The 23416-nt window shown below is 34.3% G+C and overlaps 5 protein-coding genes across 8 annotated transcripts; 1 reads left to right on the top strand and 4 right to left on the bottom strand.

Annotated features, from left to right (window-relative positions):
* Positions 1–7275: 7275 nt before the first annotated feature.
* Positions 7276–7547, bottom strand: LOC106329008. Its single transcript, XM_013767574.1, has 2 exons — positions 7350–7547; positions 7276–7305 (listed from the first exon to the last, which is right to left on the bottom strand). Exons 1-2 carry the CDS (start codon positions 7509–7511, stop codon positions 7276–7278), a joined length of 192 nt encoding a protein of 63 aa, XP_013623028.1. The 5' UTR covers positions 7512–7547.
* Positions 7548–8738: 1191 nt separating this feature from the next.
* On the bottom strand, positions 8739–9070 carry LOC106310599. The gene has a single exon (XM_013747827.1). It carries the CDS (start codon positions 8949–8951, stop codon positions 8766–8768), a length of 186 nt encoding a protein of 61 aa, XP_013603281.1. The 5' UTR covers positions 8952–9070; the 3' UTR covers positions 8739–8765.
* A 345-nt stretch (positions 9071–9415) lies between these two features.
* LOC106310570 (alpha-aminoadipic semialdehyde synthase) lies at positions 9416–15471 on the bottom strand. Of its 4 annotated transcripts, none has more exons than XM_013747807.1 (26): positions 15339–15435; positions 15121–15195; positions 14636–14942; positions 14456–14542; positions 14251–14380; positions 13991–14164; positions 13844–13926; positions 13649–13765; positions 13490–13565; positions 13234–13405; positions 13055–13151; positions 12803–12969; positions 12652–12712; positions 12262–12402; positions 11730–12074; positions 11573–11653; positions 11319–11384; positions 11096–11213; positions 10901–11030; positions 10725–10804; positions 10486–10644; positions 10179–10398; positions 9984–10092; positions 9732–9893; positions 9572–9641; positions 9416–9481 (listed from the first exon to the last, which is right to left on the bottom strand). In XM_013747807.1, exons 3-26 carry the CDS (start codon positions 14915–14917, stop codon positions 9429–9431), a joined length of 3180 nt encoding a protein of 1059 aa, XP_013603261.1. In that variant the 5' UTR covers positions 14918–14942; positions 15121–15195; positions 15339–15435; the 3' UTR covers positions 9416–9428. The 4 variants fall into 4 exon arrangements, with proteins under 4 accessions (XP_013603261.1, XP_013603267.1, XP_013603256.1 ...); XM_013747813.1 differs by lacking the exon at positions 15339–15435 and adding an exon at positions 15288–15303; XM_013747802.1 differs by lacking the exon at positions 15121–15195 and having other exon boundaries at positions 15339–15471.
* Positions 15472–18383: 2912 nt separating this feature from the next.
* Positions 18384–20123, top strand: LOC106302005 (F-box only protein 13). Its single transcript, XM_013738545.1, has one exon. It carries the CDS (start codon positions 18798–18800, stop codon positions 20031–20033), a length of 1236 nt encoding a protein of 411 aa, XP_013593999.1. The 5' UTR covers positions 18384–18797; the 3' UTR covers positions 20034–20123.
* A 5-nt stretch (positions 20124–20128) lies between these two features.
* LOC106301916 (pentatricopeptide repeat-containing protein At4g33170) lies at positions 20129–23172 on the bottom strand. Its single transcript, XM_013738435.1, has one exon. The coding sequence runs from the start codon at positions 23108–23110 to the stop codon at positions 20147–20149; it is 2964 nt and encodes a 987-aa protein (XP_013593889.1). The 5' UTR covers positions 23111–23172; the 3' UTR covers positions 20129–20146.
* Between the last annotated feature and the right edge of the window lie 244 nt (positions 23173–23416).

Below are 23416 nucleotides of genomic sequence, written 5' to 3'. Positions count from 1 at the left end.
CTAGATGGGCTTTAAACGGTCAAAATTGAGAAATCAATTAATCTATGGGTGTTTGTGGATTTGGTTAATATGAACATGGATGGTCCAATTAAAAAAAAAAAATCTAGGGTTTCCAAAATTTGGGAGAAAATTGAAAAACAAAATCATTTCATTGTGAAAGAGAGTTTCTGCAATTCATTTGGCGATTTTGGCGATTGAAACTGAGTTCCATCGGAGAAAGTCTCTTCGTTTGTCTCTCCGTTCTCCAGTCTCCGACTCTCCATTCATCTTCTCTCGAGCTCTCTGAGGCGACTCGCAAATCGCAATCCTTCGTCTATTGTTGTTGCTTTGTAATTCGACTCGCAAAGTAATTCGACTGTTTTCTTAATCCAAACCAACTCATTGTGACTCCTTTTGTTGTTTTGTTTAGCCTAGTCGAAACTTAAGGAATGAGGACATGATCAGTTTTTCCGCCAAAACCGCAAAATCGAGTTTTTCCCGCCAAAACCGCAAAATCGAGTTTTCCCGCCAAAACCGCAAAATCGAGTTTTCGCGCCAAAACAGCAAAATCAAGTTTTCCCGCCGAAACCGGAAAATCGAGTTTTTCCCGCCAAAACCGGAAAATCTAGTTTTCCCGCCAAAATCGCAAAATCGAGTTTTTCCAATGAAACCGCAAAATCGAGTTTTTCCGCCAAAACCGGAAAATCGTGTTTTCTACCAAAACCGGAAAATTGAGTTTTACTGTCAAACCCAAAAAATCGAATTTTTCCGCCAAAACCGTAAAATTGAGTTTTCCCGCCAAAACCAGAAAATTGAGTTTTCCTTGCAAGATTGGAAAATCAAGTTTTTCTGCCAAACCGCAAAATCGAGTTTTCCCGCCAAAACCAGAAAATCGAGTTTTCCACCAAAACCGCAAAATCGAGTATTCCCGCCAAAACCAGAAAATCGTGTTTTCTAACAAAACCGGAAAATTGAGTTTTCCTGCCAAACCCAAAAAATCGAGTTTTCCCACCAAAACCGTAAAAAATCGAGTTTTTCCGCCAAAACCGTAAAATCGAGTTTTCCCCCAAAACCATATAATTGAGTTTTCCTTGCAAGATTGGAAAATCAAGTTTTCCTGCTAAAACCGCAAAATCGAGTTTTTCCAACAAAACCGTAAAATCGATTTTTCTACCGAAAACGCAAATTCGAGTTTTCCGCCAAAATTGTAAAATTTGTAGGCTTATAGATTAAAATTTAAAATTTTCTTATATGGTCAATAGATCAATAGATTATAATTTTTAAATAAAATTTCCAAAATCTGCTATTTTTGGAAAATTATAATTTTGTAGAGAAATATTGTAGATTTGAGATTGTGATTTAGAAATTAGGATAACAAGAGTTTTTGTTAATAGATGAGTATGTTTTTATAATTTTTGATAAATAGGCTATAATTTTTAAATAAATTTTCCAACCACTGCTATTTTTGGAAGTTATCATTTTGTAGAGAAATATTGTAGATTTGGGATTATGATTTAGAAACTAGGATAACAAGAGTTTTTGTTGATATATGAGCATGCTTTTAGAATTTTTGATCAATAGGTTATAATTTTTAAATAAATTTTTAAAAACTGCTATATTTGGAAAGTTATCATTTTGTAGATAAATATTTTAGATTTGAGATTATGACTTAGAAATTAAGATAACAAGAGTTTTTGTTGATAGATTGTTATGCTTTTAGAAATTTTGATCAATATGTTATATCTTGTAGATATATTATCTAAAACCTGCTATTTTAGGAAAGTTATCGTTTTCATAGAGAAATATTGTAAATTTGGGACTGTAATTTAAAAACTAGGATAACAAAAGTTTTTGTTGATAGATGGGTATGTTTCTAGAATTTTTGATCAATATGTTATAACTTTTAAATCGATTTTCCAATACCTTCTATTTTTGGAAAGTTATGATTTTGTTGATAAATATTGTAGATTTGGGATTGTGACTTTGAAATTAAGATAACAACAGTTTCTGTTGATAGATAGGCATGCTTTTAGAATTTTTCATCAATAAGTTATAATGTTTAAATAAATTTTCCAAAACCTTCTATTTTGGGGAATTTATCATTTTTCTAGAAAAATATTGTAGATTGGGGATTGTGATTTAGAAATTAGGTTAACAAGAGTTTCTGTTGATAGATGGATATGGTTTTATAAATTTTTACCAATATGTTATAATTTTTAAATAATTTTTTTAAATCCTGCTATTTTTGGAAAATTATAATTTTTGTAAAGAAATACTATAGTTTTGGGATTGTGATTTAGAAATTAGGATAACAAGATTTTTTGTTGATATATGGGTATGCTTTTAGAATTTTTTATCAATAGGTTATATTTTATAAATAAAATTTCTAAGAACTGCTATTTTGGGAAAGTTATCATTTTTGTAGAGAAAAATTGTAGATTTGAGATTATGATTTAAAAATCTGGATAACAAGAGTTTTTGGTTATATTTGGGTATAGTTTTATCAATAGTTTTGGGATTGTGATTTAGAAATTAGGATAACAAGAGTTTTTGGTTATATTTGGGTATAGTTTTATCAATAGTTTTGGGATTGTGATTTAGAAATTAGGATAACAAGAGTTTTTGTTGATATATGGGTATGCTTTTAGAATTTTTTATCAATATGTTATATTTTATAAATAAAATTTCTAAGAACTGTATTTTTGGAAAGTTATCATTTTTGTAGAGAAAAATTGTAGATTTGAGATTATGATTTAAAAATCTGGATAACAAGAGTTTTTGGTTATATTTGGATATAGTTTTAGAATTTTTGATCAATAGGTTATAATTTTTTTAATAAATTTTCTAAAACCTGCTAATTTTGGAAAATTATAATTTTTAAAGAAATATTGTAGATTTTGAATTGTGATTTAGAAATTAGGATAACAAGCGTTTTTGTTGATAGATAGTACGCTTTTAGAATTTTTGATCTATAGGTTATAACCCCTGTTCGGGAACGCGCTAGGCGCTAGTCGGGCGGTCGGATTGGGCCTAGCGCCTAAAGAGAAAATCGGGGATTAATCAGAAATTATGCGGGGCAGAATTTTTAGATGGTTTACTGTGTTATAAAACATGTTAATCTTTAATTGTGTATAACATTAATACATTTTCATGCTTAAGATTGTATAAAACACACAAATAGAATATATAAACTTAATATAGTGTATTTTTCATTAAAATTATGAATATAAATGATATTTATAAAATTTTAGATCAAATAAAAAATAAAAATATTATTAAAAATAAAATAAAAAATAAATAAAAAAATAAAAATAAAAATAAAAAATAGATTAGGCAGCCGCCTAGGCGGCTAGGCGGTCATTTAGGCGGCTAGGCGGTCATTTAGGCGGTCTAGGCGGAAAAAATCGGATATCCGATTTTTTAAACCGATTTGGCATAAATCGGGGCGGAAGAGTGACGCGTAGCGCCTAGGCGGCTAGGCGGCCGATTTTTAGAAAAGGGGTTATAACTTTTAAATAATTTTTCCAACAGCTGCTATTTTTGGAAAGTTATCATTTTGTTGAGAATATTGTAGATTTGAGATTGTGATTTAGAAATTAGGATAACAAGGGATTTTGGTTATAGATGGGTATGGTTTTAGAATTTTCGATCTATAGGTTATAATTTTTAAATAAATTTTTCAAAACCTGCTATTTTTGGAAAATTATAATTTTGTAGAGAAATATTTTAGATTTGAGATTGTGATTTGGAAATTAGGATAACAAGAGTTTTTGTTGATAGATGAATATGCTTTTAGAATTTTTGATAAATAGGTTATAATTTTTAAATAAATTTTCCCACAGCTGATATTTTTGGAAATTTATCATTTTTTGTAGAGAAATATTGTAGATTTAGGATTGTGATTTAGAAACTAGGATAACAAGAGTTTTTGTTGATACATGGGTATGCTTTTAGAATTTTTGATCAATAGGTTATAATTTTTAAATGAATATTTAAAAACTGCTATGTTTGGAAAGTTATCATTTTGTAGATAAATATTGTAAATTTGAGATTGTGATTTAGAAATTAGGATAACAAGAGTTTTTGTTGATAGATGGTTATGCTTTTAGAAATTTTGATCAATATGTTATATATTGTAGATATATTATCTAAAACATGCTATTTTAGGAAAGTTATCGTTTTCGTAGAGAAATATTGTAAATCTTAGATTGTGATTTTAAAACTAGGATAACAAAAAATTTTGTTGATAGATGGGTATGCATCTAGAATTTTTGATCAATATGTTATAACTTTTTAATAAATTATCCAATACCTGCTATTTTGGGAAAGTTGTCATTTTGTTGATAAATGTTGTAGATTTGGGATTATGACTTTGAAATTAAGATAACAAGAGTTTATGTTGGTAGATAGGTATGCTTTTAGAATTTTTGATCAATAAGTTATAATGTTCAAATAAATTTTCCAAAACCCGCTATTTTGGGGAATTTATCATTTTTCTAGAGAAATATTGTAGATTTAGGATTGTGATTTAGAAATTAGGATAACAAGAGTTTTTGTTGATTGATGGGTATAGTTTTATAAATTTTTACCAATAGGTTATAATTTTTAAATAAATTTTCCAAAACCTCTTATTTTTGGAAAATTATAATTTTTGTAAAGGAATACTATAGATTTGAGATTGTTATTTAGAAATTATGATAACAAGAGTTTTTTGTTGATATATGGGTATGCTTTTAGAATTTTTTATCAATAGATTATATTTTATAAATAAAATTTATAGGAACTCCTATTTTTGGAAAGTTATCATTTTTGTAGAAAATTATTGTAGATTTGAGATTATGATTTAAAAATATGGATAACAAGAGTTTTTGGTTATAGATGGGTATGATTTTAGAATTTTTGATCAATAGGTTATAATTTTTAAATAAATTTTCCAAAACCTGCTATTTCTGGGAAATTATAATTTTGTAGAGAAATATTGTAAATTTGGGACTGTGATTTAGAAATTAGGATAACAAGAGTTTTTCTTAATAAATGGTATGCTTTTAGAATTTTTGATCTATAGGTTATAACTTTTAAATAATTTTTCAACAACTGCCATTTTTGGAAAGTTATCATTTTGTTGAGAAATATTGTTGATTTGCGATTGTGATTTAGAAATTAGGATAACAAGGGTTTTTGGTTATAGATGGTATGGTTTTAGAATTTTCGATCAATAGGTTATAATTTCTAAATAAATTTTCCAAAACCTGCTATTTTTGGAAAATTATAATTTTGTAAAGAAATATTATAGATTTGAGACTGTGATTTAGAAATTAGGATAACAAGAGTTTTTGTTAATATATGATATACTTTTAGAATTTTTAATTTATAGGTTATAACTTTTAAATAATTTTTCTAATAGCTGCCATTTTTGGAAAGTTATCATTTTGTTGAGAAATATTGTTGATTTGAGATTGTGATTTAGAAATTAGGATAACAATGGTTTTTGGTTATAGATGGTATAGTTTTAGAATTTTTGATCAATAGGTTTTAATTTTTAAATAAATTTTCAAAACCTGCTATTTTTGGAAAATTATAATTTTGTACAGAAATATTGTAGATTTGAGATTGTGATTTAGAAATTAGGATAACAAGAATTTTTGTTGATAGATGGGTATGCTATTTGAATTTTTGATAAATAGGCTATAATTTTCAAATAAATTTTCCAACAGCTGCTATTTTTGGAAAGTTATCATTTTGTAGAGAAATATTGTAGATTTGAGATTGTGATTTAGAAACTAAGATAACAAGAGTTTTTGTTGATAGATAGGTATGTTTTTAGAATTTTTGATCAGTAGACTATATTTTTAAAATAAATTTTTAAAAACTGTTATATTTGGAAATTTTTCATTTTGTATATAAATATTGTAGATTTGGGGATTGTGATTTAGAAATTAGGATAACAAGAGTTTTTGTTGATATTAGGTTATGCTTTTAGAAATTTTGATCAATATGTTATATCTTGTAGATATATTATCTAAAACCTGCTATTTTAGGAAAGTTATTGTTTTCGTAGAGAAATATTGTAAATCTGAGATTGTTATTTAAAATTTAGGATAACAAGAGTTTTTGTTGATAGATGGGTATGCTTTTAAAATTTTTGATCAATATGTTATAACTTTTAAATAAATTTTCTAATATCTGCTATTTTTGGAAATTTGTCATTTTGTTGATAAATATTGTAGATTTGAGATTGTGACTTTGAAATTAAGATAACAAGAGTTTCTATTGATAGATAGATATACTTTTAGAATTTTTGATCAATAAGTTATAATCTTTAAATAAATTTTCCAAAACCTACTATTTTGGGTATGATTTGAGAATTTTGGATCATATGTTATATCTCGTAGATTTAAACTTTGTTTGAAGACTAATAAAATGGTTGTTAAAATGTTGTACTGCTAAGTGACCAGGGGCGGATCTAGCTTGATAGGTATGGGGGCACGTGCCCCCGACTAAATATAAATAATTTTAGCTTTAGCTTTTGTGCATTGAATCATTTGGCCTAGTGGCATTGGTTGTCCTCGGTTGATATTCAAAGTCTCGAGTTCAACTATCTCGTATTTCATTTTTTATTTTCCTTTCTTTCAGTTGAACTTTTATTTTTTTTTTCCTTTCTTTTTTATTTTCGTCATATAGGACCTGCCTATATTCAAAGTTTTCAAACAAGGAGACATGTATATATTCTTTTCTGTATCAAATGACTCTACATATCTAGTTTCTTTCCTTCACTTCAATTTTTTTTCTTTCATTTTTTCTATTGTCCAGGTCCTACATAAATTCAAAAATATTAATTATTTTCTATTTGTCAACTAATTTCCATTCATATCTTAATTTTAATAACCTATCTCATTTTACCAGGAATATATATACATATTTTTTATATGTAGCTTATATTTTGGTAGATGAGTTTATGTTATATTCATTAGACTAAATAATTATTATTTGAGTAAATAAAGTAATTTAAAAATGGGATAAAAATGTTATAATAAAAAATATTTGAAAATACAAAAACATCAAATAATTTATAGTATATATTATACAGTAATTTATTAATTTTATTAAATTTATTTAAATAAATGTATATGTGCCCCCAATTAAAAAAGTTTCTGGATCCGCCACCGCAAGTGACCAAAGAAGAATTAGTGGCAGCATAATAGAATGCTCTAGTACCCGATAAAATTATGCAACAGGAAATGATAGCAAAGGGAAATAATAACTCGTTTTATTAAAATTGTGATCATAATAGGAGAATCACATCATAGGAGCATAACAACAAAGATGCTGATCATTCTTATTTAACCACTCAAGACTTCTCACTTAGTTGCCTTGTCCTTGGCATGAAGGTCGTCAAAATAAGCCTTAGTGTTTGCTTCAAAAGCATCTCGAGGAATCTGAACTGCACCTCCAGTCCCTGGCGCCACCATATTCCCCGTGCCATCAGTTTGTGCTACATTACCAGATTTAGCACCATCATTTTTCTTGTCCATTTAGATGAGCTCTTGAAGATGTGAGAATAGTTTTAGTATGCGGAGTGAAATGAAGTTTTGTTTTTAGATTGTGAATAAAACTGTTGAAGAGGTGAGTGAATTTATAGATGGGATTTCAACAAATTAGTCAAAATAAACACTTCCCAAGATTATATCAACAAAACCATTGGTTTTTTTTGTCCGGTCAATACGAAGGGAACGTGAGTTGGTAAAGAGCAACTCTTGTCTTGGAAAGCTATTGGAGGTGTTCAATGACACTTGGAAATAACAACCATATTAGGCTTAACAATTTAGTACTACTTAGTAGTATAATTTTGTATACAAATAAAATTCTGATCACTTATTATACGGCCATTGAGATTTGTACACACATCCATATACAAATATAATACCAAAACCGAACCGAACCAAATTATTGTAGAAAATTTCTGAAGTTTGTCAAAGTCATCATTAAAAAGTTATATAATACCAATTTCGATTTTCCGAAACCGAACCAATTTCTGGTTAACCGGATTTTTAAAAATAATTCCATAATTAACCGTGTAACATTTATCGATTAATTTCGGTTTATCGATTAATTTTGGTTTTAAAATTAATAACCAAAATAAACTGAAATTTATTTTTTTTGAAATGAAAATTCTGTTTAAATCGATTAAAATCAGATATTTTCAGTTAAATTCAGTTATATTAGTTAAGTTTAATTGATTGTTGGTTAACATCAGTCTAGTTTCGGTATAAACTGGTTTAGTTTTGGTATAATTTTTTTAAAAAAATAATAAAAATTTGGTTAACCGTTCAGTTTACCGATAACCAAATTGATTTAGAAAAGCTTTCTAAACCAAATCAAACTCATAATTAAAAATGAGCCAAAAATCGAAAATTTCTTTAGGTTCAGCCTGTTCGTTCTGGTTCAGTCCGCAGGGCTAACGTCAATTATCAACCAATATGTAAAATAAAAATTTATCTAAATTTTGTTTAAGACTGTATATAAAACCATCTTTAACCACTACTATTGTAAAATTAATTTAAACTTTGTTTGAAGACTAATAAAATGTTTGTTCAGTGACCAAGAAGGATTAATGCAGTGTAAAGGAATGGTCTATAGTACACGATAAATTATAGAACAAGAAAAGAACTGCAAGATAAATAATAACTCATTTTATTTAATTAAAATGTGATCGTTATAGGAGAATCACATCATAGGAGCATAACAACAAAGCTGCTGATCATTCTTACTTAACCACTAAACACTGATCACTTAGTTGTCTTGTCCTTGGCATGAAGGTCGCCAAAATAAGCCTTAGTGTTTGCCTCGAAAGCATCCCGAGGTATCTGAACTGCACCTCCCGTCCCTGGCGCCACCATATTCACCGAACCAGATACAGAGCCACCGGTTTGTGCTACATTACCAGATTTTGCACCATCATCTTTCTTGTCCATTTTCTTAAAATCTTGAAGAAATGAGTTTAGTTTCAGTATGAGGAGCGTAAGAAGATTTTGTTTTGGAATGATAACAAAACTAATGAAGAGGTGAGTCAATTTATAGATGGGAGTTGATCAAGTTAGTCAAAATCAACACTTCCCAAGATTATATCAACAGTCAATACGAAGTGAAAGTGACTTGGTAAAGGGCAAAGAGTCTTGTCTTGGAAAGCTACTTGGAGGTGTTCAATGACACGCTTGGAAATGACAATCAAATTAGGCTTGACAATTATTTAAATATTTGTATACACATAACATATGATCTCTTACTATACTTCCACGGATATTTGTGGACACAAGTTCTTTTGTACATACATTCCATCATATACATATATAATACATGTATGTATCTACAGTGTTCCTCTCCATCTTCTTCAGCTTAGTCTCCAAGCTATAGGGAAACAGTATAAAGAGTTCTTCAAGAAAAAAAGAAAATCATTCTGTCTTCTCCATCAGTTTTATACCATATGCTTGCAATATATCCAAAGCTGTACATACCACCACAAAATCACTCGTTCAACATCATTGTTTTCATCTGCCAACACATCACTAGTTTTGAAGTTAAAAACCAAAGTTACCTGGCAAATAGACCTCAGGTTCAAGAGGCCTTAACACTCCTCTAGTCTTGATCTTGTCTTCAATTAACAACTGCAACACACATAATCAGAATCATATGTTTAGTAAGTGTATCTTAAGAGAGAAATAAAGACAGCAAAAAGTGGTGATCAGTGTAAGAACCAAAGCTCCAATAGCTGCAGGGATCCCAACGGTCTTGGCCATAGCAGTCGTCATTTGCCTGTTCTTGATCTCCCCAAACTCCAAGAGAGTTGCACTGTGCTTCTCCGTGCGTTTGCTTTCAGGGAACTCCACTTCTACTTCGTGATGCAGAAGCACCATATCCTGAAAACATAAAGCAATATTTCAGCAAACAACATCAAGTGCAAGAAAGAGACAAGCAAAGTTTATCAATGAGAGGCTTGTAACATAGACCTGCTCATTTCCGGAATAGGCTAGTTTCTCTTCCATTAAGTAGCAAGTTGCATCAAACACACTTTTACACAATGAAGGAATCTCCCTCTCTTCGTTGTATCCCAAGAATCTAACACACCACAAAAAGAATCAGCCTTAGGTTATGTTCCAGAGAAGATTTAGTATCATCACACACAACAACATGAAGAAGCTTACACAATTGTTTTGGCAGCTTTGTCTGCACTCTCCTTAGAATGTCCAAGCTTGATAATCCTCTTGCTGATCTCTTCTTCTCCGTCTAGAGCCTCTGCATCCTTCATTATAACGTTACTTAAAAGAGCACCAAACGTGATCTTCTTTCCACTGGAAAGTAGTTCATTTGCTTCACTGTCAAAGAAACTGAGTTTCGAAAGTGTTGACATGATCATACTAAACCCTGTAACAAAACCAGAAAAAATAAAAAAAAAACAAGTGTTAGAACCTTCATACGTAAGATGTGAGTTTTGATTATGGAGTTACATGCCTTGGTATCTGAGAGTTCCACGAAATATAGTTGAAGCTTCACTCTCAATGCCATAATGTTCCCCGTAAACCAAGGAGTTCCGGTTTGGGAGACACTCCAATGCGAAAGCTGGAAGGTTAGGTACTCTGAATCTTGTGGCTGAATCATATAGATTCTCTCCTGCAGTTTATGTCGCTTGGTTAAACAGAAGTGTACTAAAACTAAACTTACTTCAACCTCCCTTGTCTATATATTATTACCATCAACATGTATTATGTGGCGGTTGCTTTTGTATTTGGCTGGGTTACGGCCAGCTCTAATGGCTCCAGCAGGATTCCAGCTGAGAATGTAGAGATGTAACTGAGTTAATTAAGTTCATGGAATGATAACTTGTTGAGGAGAGTTTGTTATTTTTGTGGCGTGGAAGACAAGATACCTAAATTTATAAGCTAAAGGATTATTTGCTGCAGCAGGAGAGGGGAGTCCACCACAGTAAGAGGTGAAAGACTTCACTTTACCCTTTCTGATATGTGCCTCGTTGATCATTTTCATTGCCATCATGTGATCTGCAAAGTTTCATTATAATGATCACCTTCTCGGTTATAAGAAGCTATGTTTTGAGATGTCATACCGATTCCAGGGTCCAGTCCCATTTCTCCAAGAATTGTAATACCAGCACTCTTAGCCTTCTCATGTAACATGGACGTTTCATCATCAACATAGCTAGCAGTGATAAGATGCTTCTTCAGCTGAGTGAATCACAAAGAGCGAAGCAGATGCAGTTAGAATCAAGAAACAAGAATGTGTTAATGTAGAGGGAGTCAAAGTCTAGTGGTTTGAGAGTTGTAACGTACCTCAATGCATGTCTTTGCAACAGCAGCATGGCAACTTGCAGGTAATAAACTTAGGACAACATCAACCTGTAGGAAACGCCGAAAAAATAAGAATATTATCAGAGGTCGTTAGCCCAACCGAAAAAGACTTTGACCATTATTGTGTCAGCGGGTCTCCGGTTCGAATGACCGTTGGGACAAAACTAATATTATGTTTTGGGCCTGGGAGAATTACGGGTTCTTCAAAAAAGAACAAAGAATCTAAGAGAACATACCTCAGAGACATACTTAAGGAGGCTTTCACTATCTGACACATCTAACTGAACTGCTTCCACATCTGGCATACCTTCCACCGTCTACAACATATTTAATCACTTCAGCAAAAAAAAAAAAGATAATAATGACACTTGAAAAAATTAGTTTAGTATATACCTCTTTGGCATCCTTAAGATAAAGAGATGCAACAATCACATGAACATCTCTTTCTTCTCCTCCTAAATAAGTTTTATACCATTGCTGTGACGAGATGTTTCTGACTGAAGCTAAGAACTCAGCAGCTGGGCGACACACACGTCCAGCGCCAAGAATCAATACCGATGATCTCTTGGTCATTTCTTCAGGCTTCTCTTCGTTTTCTTGCTGGACTTTACCAATCTTCAGTGAAATTTTATTTGTTTCTCTACGTGGAGATATATAGTCTTCTTCATCATCTGGATTAGCTAATCGAGTTAATGAATCAATTATTTGATCCAATACTTTCCTATCATCCGCACCAACCTACATAATAAGATAATGTAAGGAATCTTTAGCGAGTGGGAACAGGTTAAAAGTGTGGACCACATTATTTTTTTGGCTTGTAGCTTGGTTACGTGTTCTAGAAACTCAAGACACTTAGTGAAAAGGACATCAAACCTAAGCCTGACATTAAAGTTTTTTGGGGTTTTATTCAGAAGAAAAAACTTACTTCGAGTTCTGAGTATGACTCAGCATCTGCGCTTTGTCCTATTTCACATTTAGCCAAATGAAATGAGCCACCGGCAGCTTCGATCATATCGAGAGCTTCGTTTATCAGAAACTTATCAAACAGGTGCCCACTTAGAGATACCTACACATCATTGTCTCAGTCAAAATCATTACAAAAGCTGAGACATATCCTCCAAAACTTATGTGAATATCTCAAGATTTTCTTTAGTCATAGACTCATAGTATGTGGAATATTTATATTTACTTTCTTGCTTTTAGAACCTTGTCCTTAAATAAGTTATCTCAAGAGATTGGGGTGTTTTTTGTAGAAAGAGCTTTGTCTCATGGTTGGAAACATACAACATGACACAAGTTTCTTCTTCAAACTCACCAATATGTTGTATGTTCTCTGGTTGGAAGCTCCGTTGGAGATGTTATCTTGAGTCTCTCTGCTTTTGAAGTGAATACAATAGTTTAGAGAAGAAGCCTAATAATCACTTCAGAAGAATGTAATATGAATTAATGGTTAAAGAAGAACATACTCTGGATCTGACTTCCTCATACGTGGAATATACTCATACAAAGATGTCAACTCTCCTCTATAGCTTATGCAAGCCCTCTTCAGATGTGCCGGTAGATTTTCAATTTCAGTCATGGAAGCCAAACTACCCACAAACTCCGAAAGAATATCTCCAAAATGCTGGGATGCCTTTTTCCATAGACACAAGAAACTCCAAATCAATACAAAGTTTTTCAAAATCATTCCAAATACTACAAAGCTCTAATCTTCTTACCTCTTTTGCAAATTCTGTTGGTAGAATGTCGACAGCCATGCATAGTACACCATCACCATCCATGTCTTGATAGTATGAATTGTTCGTGGGATTAAACCTGTACACAGTTATAAACTCAAAAAGTTTGAGATAGTGTAAGTACAAGACTGAAAAGAATGCTCATGCAGTGCTTAGATTACCTAAAGAAAGGGGAGTCTATTAAAGTAGCTCGGTTAACAAACTCAATGGAGCCACCTATATCACAAGTTATATCACATATTCCCACTAGTGGACATGCTTTTGCTGTTAAATCTTGAAGCTGTTTAGTGCTCAGAAGACGAGGAAACCTCTTCTCCCAGTACATACAGTTCACTGCACATAGAGTCACAGTTAGATGATATTTTTCTTATATGTAAACTCATGGATTATAAGGCAACGTATAGATCAGGATCTAACCAAGAACTGATGTATAAGGGGCGATCTTTTCATGGAAAACTGGATTGTAGTGTTCCGGGTGTACATAATAGTCAGCCTGAAGAAAAAAGAATGAATAGAGTTAATAGTAGTGTAACAAAAAGTTACAGCCATGGAGCTAAGTTGTTGATAAAGTGTTACTTTGTCAAACGGCTTTGATGGATCTTGGTGTTCAACCATGTCTTGGCTTGTAATGATACAACCATATACACGATGGACTCTCTTTGTTGATTTTCCATTTTGACCAACTCCTTTGTCCTGTTCATAAATACACATTTCATAAACCAAAAACTTATAACCTTTAAAAAATGAATAAAAAATGAAAGCTACACTTACTTTTACAAACAGTTCAGGAAGCTTGCTCGGTTCAACAAAGGTGTGTGGAAGAAGCTTGAAAATCTCTTGAGCCCCAAGAGAAACTGCAAGATCAAGAAAGTTATAAATGAACTGAATGAAACATCCTCAGGATCAAAAGAAAGTTACCGTTTCCTGTCCCAGTGAAGACAAACACAAGAGGGCAGATTCCTAATGGCAGTCCCTGGCTTGCAATCTCTTCGCCAACAGAGATCACAGCAGCTTTTGCTGCAGCCAATGATGAATACATATAGGATGACCCTAGCGAGAGGAAAGGCGTTGAGTATCCTAAACTTAGATATCCTGCATCAAAAAAATACATTCATCAACTCCCAAAAAAAAAAAAATATATATTCTTACTCATTAGAATAGTAACAAGAGATTCTTACTTTGTCCTAGACCATGTAAGAAGTCAACAAGACCAGCTCTTCCCGCATATTGACCAAATGCTAATAGTCTTTTCCCATGATCCCCAACAATGAGCTCATAATCATACAACGTCACTCTCTCAGATAGAATCTGCATATTACAACATTCTCTTAAAAGGTACTAAAATAGAAATAAAGGCATGACTGTAAAGTGAAGTGTTGTTACTTTATCCAACAAAGGCATGTTTTCTTTCTGTGCCTTGTGAGTGTGTGAAAAGAAAGCATATGCTCTCTCTGGAAGAATCATTTCTAGCTGCAACACCACACAACATCACAAACAATGAATCTCATTAAACAAAACAACTATTTAGAAGATTCTTTATTAAAACAAAATGTTCACATTTACCTCAGGCTGTTTGATTCCGAGTATGAGTCCACAGTCAGATAAATCATCAGAGACTTCACAACCTACGTCTTCGTACAAGGCATCGTGATGGATACGCTTTGCAGATGGCTGAACCACAATGCGTGAAACTCCGGTTCTGTCTTTGCCACCGTGTAAAAGGCGAGCGCAATGAGATGGTGTCAATGGTGTTCTTCTCTCCCATTTGTTTACGGTTTCAGCTAGAATCCCCACAACTCCATTCCCTAGCTTCTTCTTCTCCTTATCACCGCCATTTGAATTCATTTTTTTGCTTGTAAGCTTATAGTCTCTGCAGAGGAACAACAAAACCGTATCTCACACTCCTTGAAATGTTTTAATAAGGACAGAACCGGTTTGATACTTCGAGTTCGGTCAATCAAAAAAAGAACCAAAAGAAGGGCTTGAACTATCCCAAACTCCAATCAATTTTACCTAAAACTTACAAAGAAAGATCATCTAAAGCTTACCAATTGAGAAATCAAACGATTTATGAGCATAAAAATGAAATCTTTGGCGGTTAACTGGTGACTCAAAACAGAGAACTGAAACAGAGCAGAACAGAGGAACACAGATCAAACTATTATTTAATATCGCAAAGACAGAGAGTGTGTGATGGAGTTTATTAGAAGCTCACGAAGCTCATTTAGGAGAGGAGAGTAATGGCAAGATGAAATCAAGAACGTACCTAAAACGATGACTTTGAACATGGAATGCTTGTGAACTGGTTTAATGAAAGATGGAACCTTTTTTCCGAAGTGAGTTTTAGGCGCAGTAACAAGTTTAGTTCTTTTTACGTCCTTTTATAAGCTACGGTTACGTATATGATTCAGCTTAAAACTTTTAAAAAATGATTAGGTGGATTTAGTAATAGGCGTATTTTGGATAAAGATTATGACGATACAAAAAAAATTGTGATAAACCCAAAGTTTTAGGAAGAGCCAAATAAATTAAACATATATAATTAAAAAAAAATTATCATTTATAAGAATTAATATATAAAAACTATATAATTTAGAAGTATTAGTCTCGGCGACATTTGTTTATTTAACACATGTGTGAGTGTGACATATCATGTTTCGCTATAATCGACACGTCAATTCTACTCTATTAAATAATGCAATAGACAATGACAACTGCACTAAACAAAGGAAATAATAATAAACTTACTATCTCACGAAAAAATATAAAAGGAAAGGGACAACGTCGTCACTACCAATTACGTGGATGTGATACAGGATAGGACTGAAGGTGTCTGTCTCCAATGGAAAGTGTATTACGTGTTTGAGAAGAAGAGAAATAGACAAGAGAAGTGTGAAGACGTTACTCACTTGCAATTACCTACATTTAGATCACGACGCTTACCACTTTCCGTGTTCTTTACGTCTATCTTCTTTTGGTTTTATCATGACTTTATAGTATATGCGCCTAAAAAAAGGTTGCATGGTGGTTCACATGTCTGATTCATGAATCTAATTTTCATGTTGATACGGAAATAGAATACCAAGGGCAGATGAGCTAAATTGGGTGAAACGAAGTAGATTCCTATAGTTATTGAAAAGTGTTGGGTAGGTTGGGCTTATGATTGTGAATATATGGATCATATTTAAATAAATTAACATTTGCAGAGGTTGGGCTTCAGCTGTTGTCTTAAAATAGGCCCATGTTCAATATGGCATATGTTCAAGGAAGGAGAATGTCAAGAGAAACATTTTGACAATGACAATGAATCCATCAGAAGTTTGACATCAAACATCTCTGTACTACACATTTTGATAGATACGCTTGCAGGTTTGGTACTACACATTTTGATAGATACGCTTGCAGGTTTGGTACGTAGTTTCATAAAATGAATAATTATTTTTACAAGACTAATCTAACTAATTATCTGAAAAGTGAATGTGAACCTGAACATTGTTTTGGTATCATTGATACATGTGCAGCGACCAGTTATGTTTCGACGACGGCTTTTCTTGTGAATCAGGTTTTAATATAAGTTCTCTTTTCAAAGTTTTTATTGTATTTAATTGGGCATGGCCTGGGAACAAGTTCTGGGCATTGACTTTGCAATGGCACAAAAGTCGATGCGAGAAGAGATTCCTCAACGAGGCTACAAAGTTAATGGTGGTCCTATCCTTTTGCTTTTTTTTTCTTCACCCATCTCTTCTTTTATGTGATTAAATTTCATACATTTTAAATGTATTTTGACAATAACTGGATTTTAATCCTAGAAAATATTAACAAAAATGAAGATGCCGTTGTTAAAACTTTCAAAATTATAATTTAATAGAGAAATGAAAAACCCACAATTTTAGTCAACATATATATTTTTAAACAAACTTTTATGAACATCTTACAGTAAACTCATCTCACCATACAATCTGGATGTTTGTATCCAGTCATAAACTGTTATTCTATATACTTTCAAATCCATTTCTCTAGCAATTTCCATGAACTCAAACAACATGCATTAAAAGCTAAACTATACTCCTACTAGATTTTGCATGACTACTACAAAAGCTTGCATTTTTGGATGAAGAATTCAATGCCAAGATTTATTTGTCTTATGGTATTTTGATTTTAATACTTGTATAAGAGAAAACACGAGCAAAAGAAAAAAGAAGTTGCTTTTTAAAATTTTATTATTCGAAAGGTAAAACTGTTTAAAAGAAAAAGAACCAAAAAAAGGAAAAGAAGACAACTCACACGAATCCCCACTTTTGATAGTAGTAGTCTCTACTCTCTGTATTAGAGAAGAGACGAGAAGAAAGACAGCTCCTAAGTCCTAAATCCTAACTACCTTTCTCTTTTGCTTTTGCGACCATGTCCACTGTCTTCGTGCGCTAATTCTTCTATGTTTCTTTTTAAAAATTATTCTTCTATGTTCCTCTTTACTCTTAGTTAGTGATCTATCTTTAATGTGTTAAAAATCCACATAAGCAAACGAAAATTCGGGTTACATTGCATGCAAGGCACATAAATTTGGAAGAATGATAAATCTTGTTCCATTTCTTTGCCATTTGAATGATGATGGATGGATATACAGAGCTGAGATTGATCAACTCTAAAATTTGCAACTAATGTTTGGAACTCTAGAGAATGATAAACAAGAGTTGCATCTTTTAGTTTTATACTATATTAAATTATTATTTTTTGCTTCATGTTTCTAAACATAATTCTTGAAATCAAGTCCAAACATATGACTTATGACTCAAAAACAAAACAAAAGACAATCGTTTACAAAATTCTTGTCAAATCATTGTAGCAGGTTAGTCACTCTCCAGCTAATCATAAAAAAGAGTTAGTTGGCACTGCCGGTAATACGTTTACTTTTTATTTCATTTGCTATTGAAAAGTCATTCACTATTGAATAGTATCTCAATAGTGCTATTGTTTTTTTTTTGTCCAACTCCATTAAACTTTTCTTTACAAATATTTTACAACATACAAAGCACAAACACTCATTAAATCCAAACAATAATATGAAAAATACTAATATACAAGCTAACAAATTTCAAGTTGTCTTTTACCAAAAAAATAATAATTATTTGACCAAAAAAAAGTTACAAGTAGTCATAGTATAAAAATCATATGGCTGTTATAGCTATAGTTTTTTCATTGACAATTGTGAAGAGTTGATTTATTTGACTATTGTTATTTTTATATTTCAAGAATAGACAAGTATTTCATACTGCATTTGATTAAAAATAATTTATTGGGGGTAGTGGTAGAACATTGAACAAGAAGCTATACAAATAACACAATCTTTCACTTTTGTTTTTGTCTCTTCCCCATAGTATCTTTGTGGATTGTCAACGCTCTCTGAAAGAGGTGCCCAAGAAGCTTCCTTTTCTCTCTCTCTCTCTCTCTCTCTCTCTCTCTCTCTCTCTCTCTCTCTCTCCAATGGCACGACAAATCTCCTCTCTTTAAAAAACGAAAAACACTTCTACCAAAGATCTGTCGTTACCAGTTTACCACTATCTCACTTTCCTATTCTCTCTTCTCTGCATTTACTTAAAACCTCAAATTCAATCTTTTTCCTGGAAAAATCTCCCTTTTACCTCTCTCTTTTGCATTCCAAATCGAAATCCCACTTACCAAAACCCCAAAGCTCGAAACTTTACACTGATCTGAAGCCTTAGAAAAAATGGGATTCTCAGCTGGAAAAAGAAAATCAAGAGATGAACAAGACTACACAGTAACCTTAGCTTCCACCGCTTTCCCCATGGACGAACTCAGCGACGACGTCCTCGAGAGAGTTCTCTCATGGCTACCAACTTCCTCTTTCCTCCGCGTGACCTCCGTCTGCAAGAGATGGAAATCAACCAAAACCTCAAAAAGCTTCAACCTTGCCTGCTCCCAAGTCCCTCTTCGAGACCCTTGGTTCTTCATGATCACCAACGACTCAAATTCTTCAACTTTCGTATACGACTCAACAGATAACAGCTGGAAAAGCCTCAACCATAACCGCAACCGCCGCGATTTCATTCCAGTAGCTTCCTCTGGCGGCTTGCTCTGTTTCAGATGCTCTGTTTCTGGCGGCTTCCTCCTCTGTAATCCCATCACTGGATCTTCTCGTGACCTTCCTTCTCCAATCTCTGATGATTACAGCAAGCCTCTCCAAGCTGTTGCCATGACTGCTCTCACTCCTTCCAGCTACAAGCTCGTTACAATCTCTGGAGAAGCCCCAAACCTCTGTTTCCAATTCTATGAATCAGATTCAGGTTCATGGAGTAAAGAGTTGAACTTAGTGAAGAAGAACGATGGAGATGATGAGTACAATGATTCATCAGATGATGAGACTGGAACAGTCTACTTTCTTAGCAAGACAGGACACGTGGTTGTAGCTACTAACAATCTCCAGAGAAGTCCCTCTAAGCAGTACTCTTCTGTTATAACCGTTAAAGACAATGCAGAAACCGTCTACTTCCTCAGCTCTCATGGAACCATCATAGCTTGTGATCTCACCAACAGATGCTTCACCGAGCTACCTAAGCTTCTTCCTCCGTTCCTTGAGTATTCCATCGACTTGGTGGAATGCAATGGAACCATGTTTGTGGTTCTTCTCTCTGAGTTCTACGAAAGCGCTAGCTTGAGGATCTGGAAGCTAGAGAACCAGAGTTGGGTTCATGTCGGGATGTTGCCTCCTGCTATGTCTCATGAGTTGTACGGGAGAGAAGGAGACATAAACTGTGTTGGAGGAGCTGGAAACAAGATACTTGTCTGCTTCAACACCAATCCTCCTGAGGTGTATTGTAGATACTTTGTGTATGACTTAGTTGCAGAACAGTGGAGTGAGTTACCAAAATGCTTCAAGGATGGAGAAGCTGTTGAGTTCGTTTCTGCTCTTTCGTTCCAGCCGCGGATCGAAGCAACAGTTTGAAGTTTGATTAGGCTTAAGTGATTTGTTTTTGTATTCTTTTCAGGATAATGCAATGTAACAAGTATTAAATTAGAACATGAATGATTTGTAGTAAGCAAAAAAGAGCTTTGTCTCTACCAAAAATCACCACATGAGCATTTACCATTCTTGAATCTGTGAAACCGATTAGCATCTCTCAGTACAATCTCTCTATCATACACCTTTGATATATACTTCATCGCGTTGTGGCAATCTCCACAGACGCGGAGATTCTTGATCACACGAATCGGTGTGGATGGAGGAGTGCTCATAAGCCCGAAAGCAACAGCTAGCTTCTCGCTGTGGTAGTAAAGCGCACACTCTTTCTCCTCTTCCTCTACATCCACAAGTGTGAAGTCTGTCTCAGGAACATACCCTTCTTGTTTGATGTCTCTGATCACATCTTTTACTTTCTTGTATATCAATTCACTTTGAGGGTTTGATCTATCATCCACAACAAACAGATGTATCTTGTTTTTCACCTCGATCCAGCTGAACCCCGGGTCCTTTTTCACTTTCTGCCCTTTCATCATCGTCCGGGCGAGTTTCATCTCAGACCATTTGGAAGCAGCTGCATACATGTTCGATAAAAGCACATAAGCTGATGAATCCAACGGCTCTAGCTCCAAAAGCTTAGTTGCTACTCTCTTCCCTGTTTCTGTATCCCCTTGAACTCTGCAAGCTGCAAGCAGAGCTCTGTACATCGACGCTGAAGCTTCCGAGGACATTGACTCGATCAGTTTCTCAGCCTCTCGAACAAGTCCAGCGCGGCCGAGAGCATCGGCTAAACAAGAGTAGTGTTCTATCTCAGGTTTAATGCCATAGTCTCGTTGCATTGATTCGATATGCTTGTATGCCTCGGATACTAAGCCCGAGTGACTGCAAGCAGAGAGAACGCCGATGAATGTGACCTTTTCAGGTCTTATACCCAAAGATTTCATCTGTTCGAAAAGCTGAAGCGCTTCTTTCCCTTCCCCATGTTGAGCTAATCCTACTAACATGGCGTTCCAGGCAGCGATGTTCCTCACTTCGATCCTTTTAAACAAAGAATATGCGTCGTCTATGCTCCCGCACTTAGCATACATGTCCACAAGTGAAGTTCCAACGAAGGTATCACCAATGCAATTCAACTTGAGGGCGTTTGCATGAATTTGTCTCCCCTGTTCTAACGCGGTTAAACAAGAGCTTGCTTTCGCAAGTGTGGCTATTGTAAATTCATCAGGCAACACTCCCATGAGCCTCATCTGGCTATAAACATGAAAAGATCTCTCTTCTTCTCCATTTTCTATGCATCCTGATATCATAGTCGTCCAAGCAACATCGTCGGGCGCATGAATACAATTGAAAGCAAACTGTGCTGCTCTCATATCTCCACATTTTACGTACATATCCAAAACTCCACTACTGACCCACAGATCTGAGTCGTAACCGGATTTGATTGCATTAGAATGGACTTGCTTTCCTTCATTGATTGCAAACAAGGAACCACATGTCTTGAGCACTGTTGCTAGCGTGAAATCATCTGATCTCTCTCCCTGATGATGCATGAAAGCAAAGAGCTTCAGAGTCTTGTGGCCGTCGTTACTTTGGGTATAGCCAGACATCATGGCATTACAAGCCACGAGGTCGAAACTGTTCCTCTCAAACAAAATCTCTGCCTCTTTCATACACCTGTTCCGAGAGTAGGCGTCAATCAGGGCAGTAGATACAAAACTGTCGGCAGCATTATTGGTTTTAATTGCATGAACATGAACTTGTTTATTCAACGACAAGCTTTCAGAGAGAGAAGAAGTTGCCTTTAGAACACTCGTCATGGTGTAATGGTCTGGTGTGAGGCCACAACGTAACAGCTGCATAAACAGACGCACTGCTTCCACTTCTAGGCCACTTTGAGCAAACCCGGAGATAACTGAATTCCATGATATCAAATCTCGTTCATTCATACTGTTAAATACTGTCCTAGAGAAATTGACTCTTCTCAGCTTACAGTACATGTTTATTAGACTATTTGCCACAGTGAGCTTCAAATCAAATCCTAGCTTCAATGCCATACAATGAGCTTGCTGCCCTAATGCTAAACTATCTAACCTAACAGCTGTAGCTAACACTAAAATAAATGTGACATCATCACATTCCAAGTTGGACTCAACCATATCCGCAAAACATTGGAGAAGAGCTGAATACTGACTTCCCTTGAGATATTTAGTCAATATTTGGTTCTTGGATCTTATTCCTGAAGCATCATGACCATTTGCAGATGACTTCGCTTTTCCTCCTTCAAAATAATCACCAAAAACTCTATCGAGTAAACGCAAGGTGGTTTCATTGGGATGCAAGCCACTTCTACCAAATTCAGAAGAGAGATCCACTGCTTCTTCTTTTAAACCCCTATCCAGATAAGCCTTCAACATCAAGTTCCATAACACAACATCTCTATAAGGCATCTCCTCGAACAAAACCCTACCTTCCTTAACCTTACCAAACTTCAGATATATATTAACAAGAGCTCCGGAAACAAACTCATCACTATCCAAACCGATCTTGCATGCATACCCATGAACCGCCTCCGAAGCCCACACATATCCAGAATGCAAACAGAGTTTTAACACCGGAGCTAGAGTCATTCGACTTGTAAACACAACGTCCTGCCGTAAAATACGAAAAAGATGAAACCCTTCTTCGACATTCTCGATAACACCTTCCGAAGACTGAGCATAAGCAGCTAAAATCGAGTTCCAGGAAACGAGATCTCTTTCAGGCATTTTATCGAACACCAGGCGTGCATAAGTGAGTGATCCACACTTCGAGTACATTGAAATGAGATTGTTGACAAGGAATCGTTCTGGGTTTTCCTCGAAGGCTAGGATACGTGCGTGCGTGCATTTCCCGAGGCTCAAGTCCGACGTGGAGATAGCATCGCGAAGAAAGCTGAACCATTGTGACGAAGAAGAGGAAGAACAAAATGGCGAAGCGGAAGTGAGACGCAAAGGAGGGAGGAGATAGTAGAGTTTAGGAGATCTCTGAAAGGAGAAAGGGATCGATTTGATGGTTGCTTGCATGGTGGTTAAAAATGTAACCTTTTAAAGTTGAGGGGTGTAATCTTGCGATGCAAGAAACTCATGGGGGGAAAGTAGAAGACTTTAAGTTAGTTCGTGACGTTGCTTAGGACTTTTAACGCGGGTACAAGATGGTTGGTAACCGGTTATTGCATTTTCTATTTTCGGTTTAGTATTGTTAATCAAATTACAGGTTGACATTACATTTTACATTAACGTCTAACGATTTTTAACGTAATGCATTTTGACAATGTTTAATTATTATTTTTTCATGGAATCAGAAATCATTTTGTAGGGATTAGGGAGTAA

The sequence above is a fragment of the Brassica oleracea genome, chromosome C1 (assembly GCF_000695525.1).
Source record: "Brassica oleracea var. oleracea cultivar TO1000 chromosome C1, BOL, whole genome shotgun sequence".
Lineage (NCBI taxonomy): Eukaryota > Viridiplantae > Streptophyta > Magnoliopsida > Brassicales > Brassicaceae > Brassica > Brassica oleracea.
Note: the sequence above shows the minus strand (reverse complement) of the source record. Positions and strands in the feature narration are given on the sequence as shown.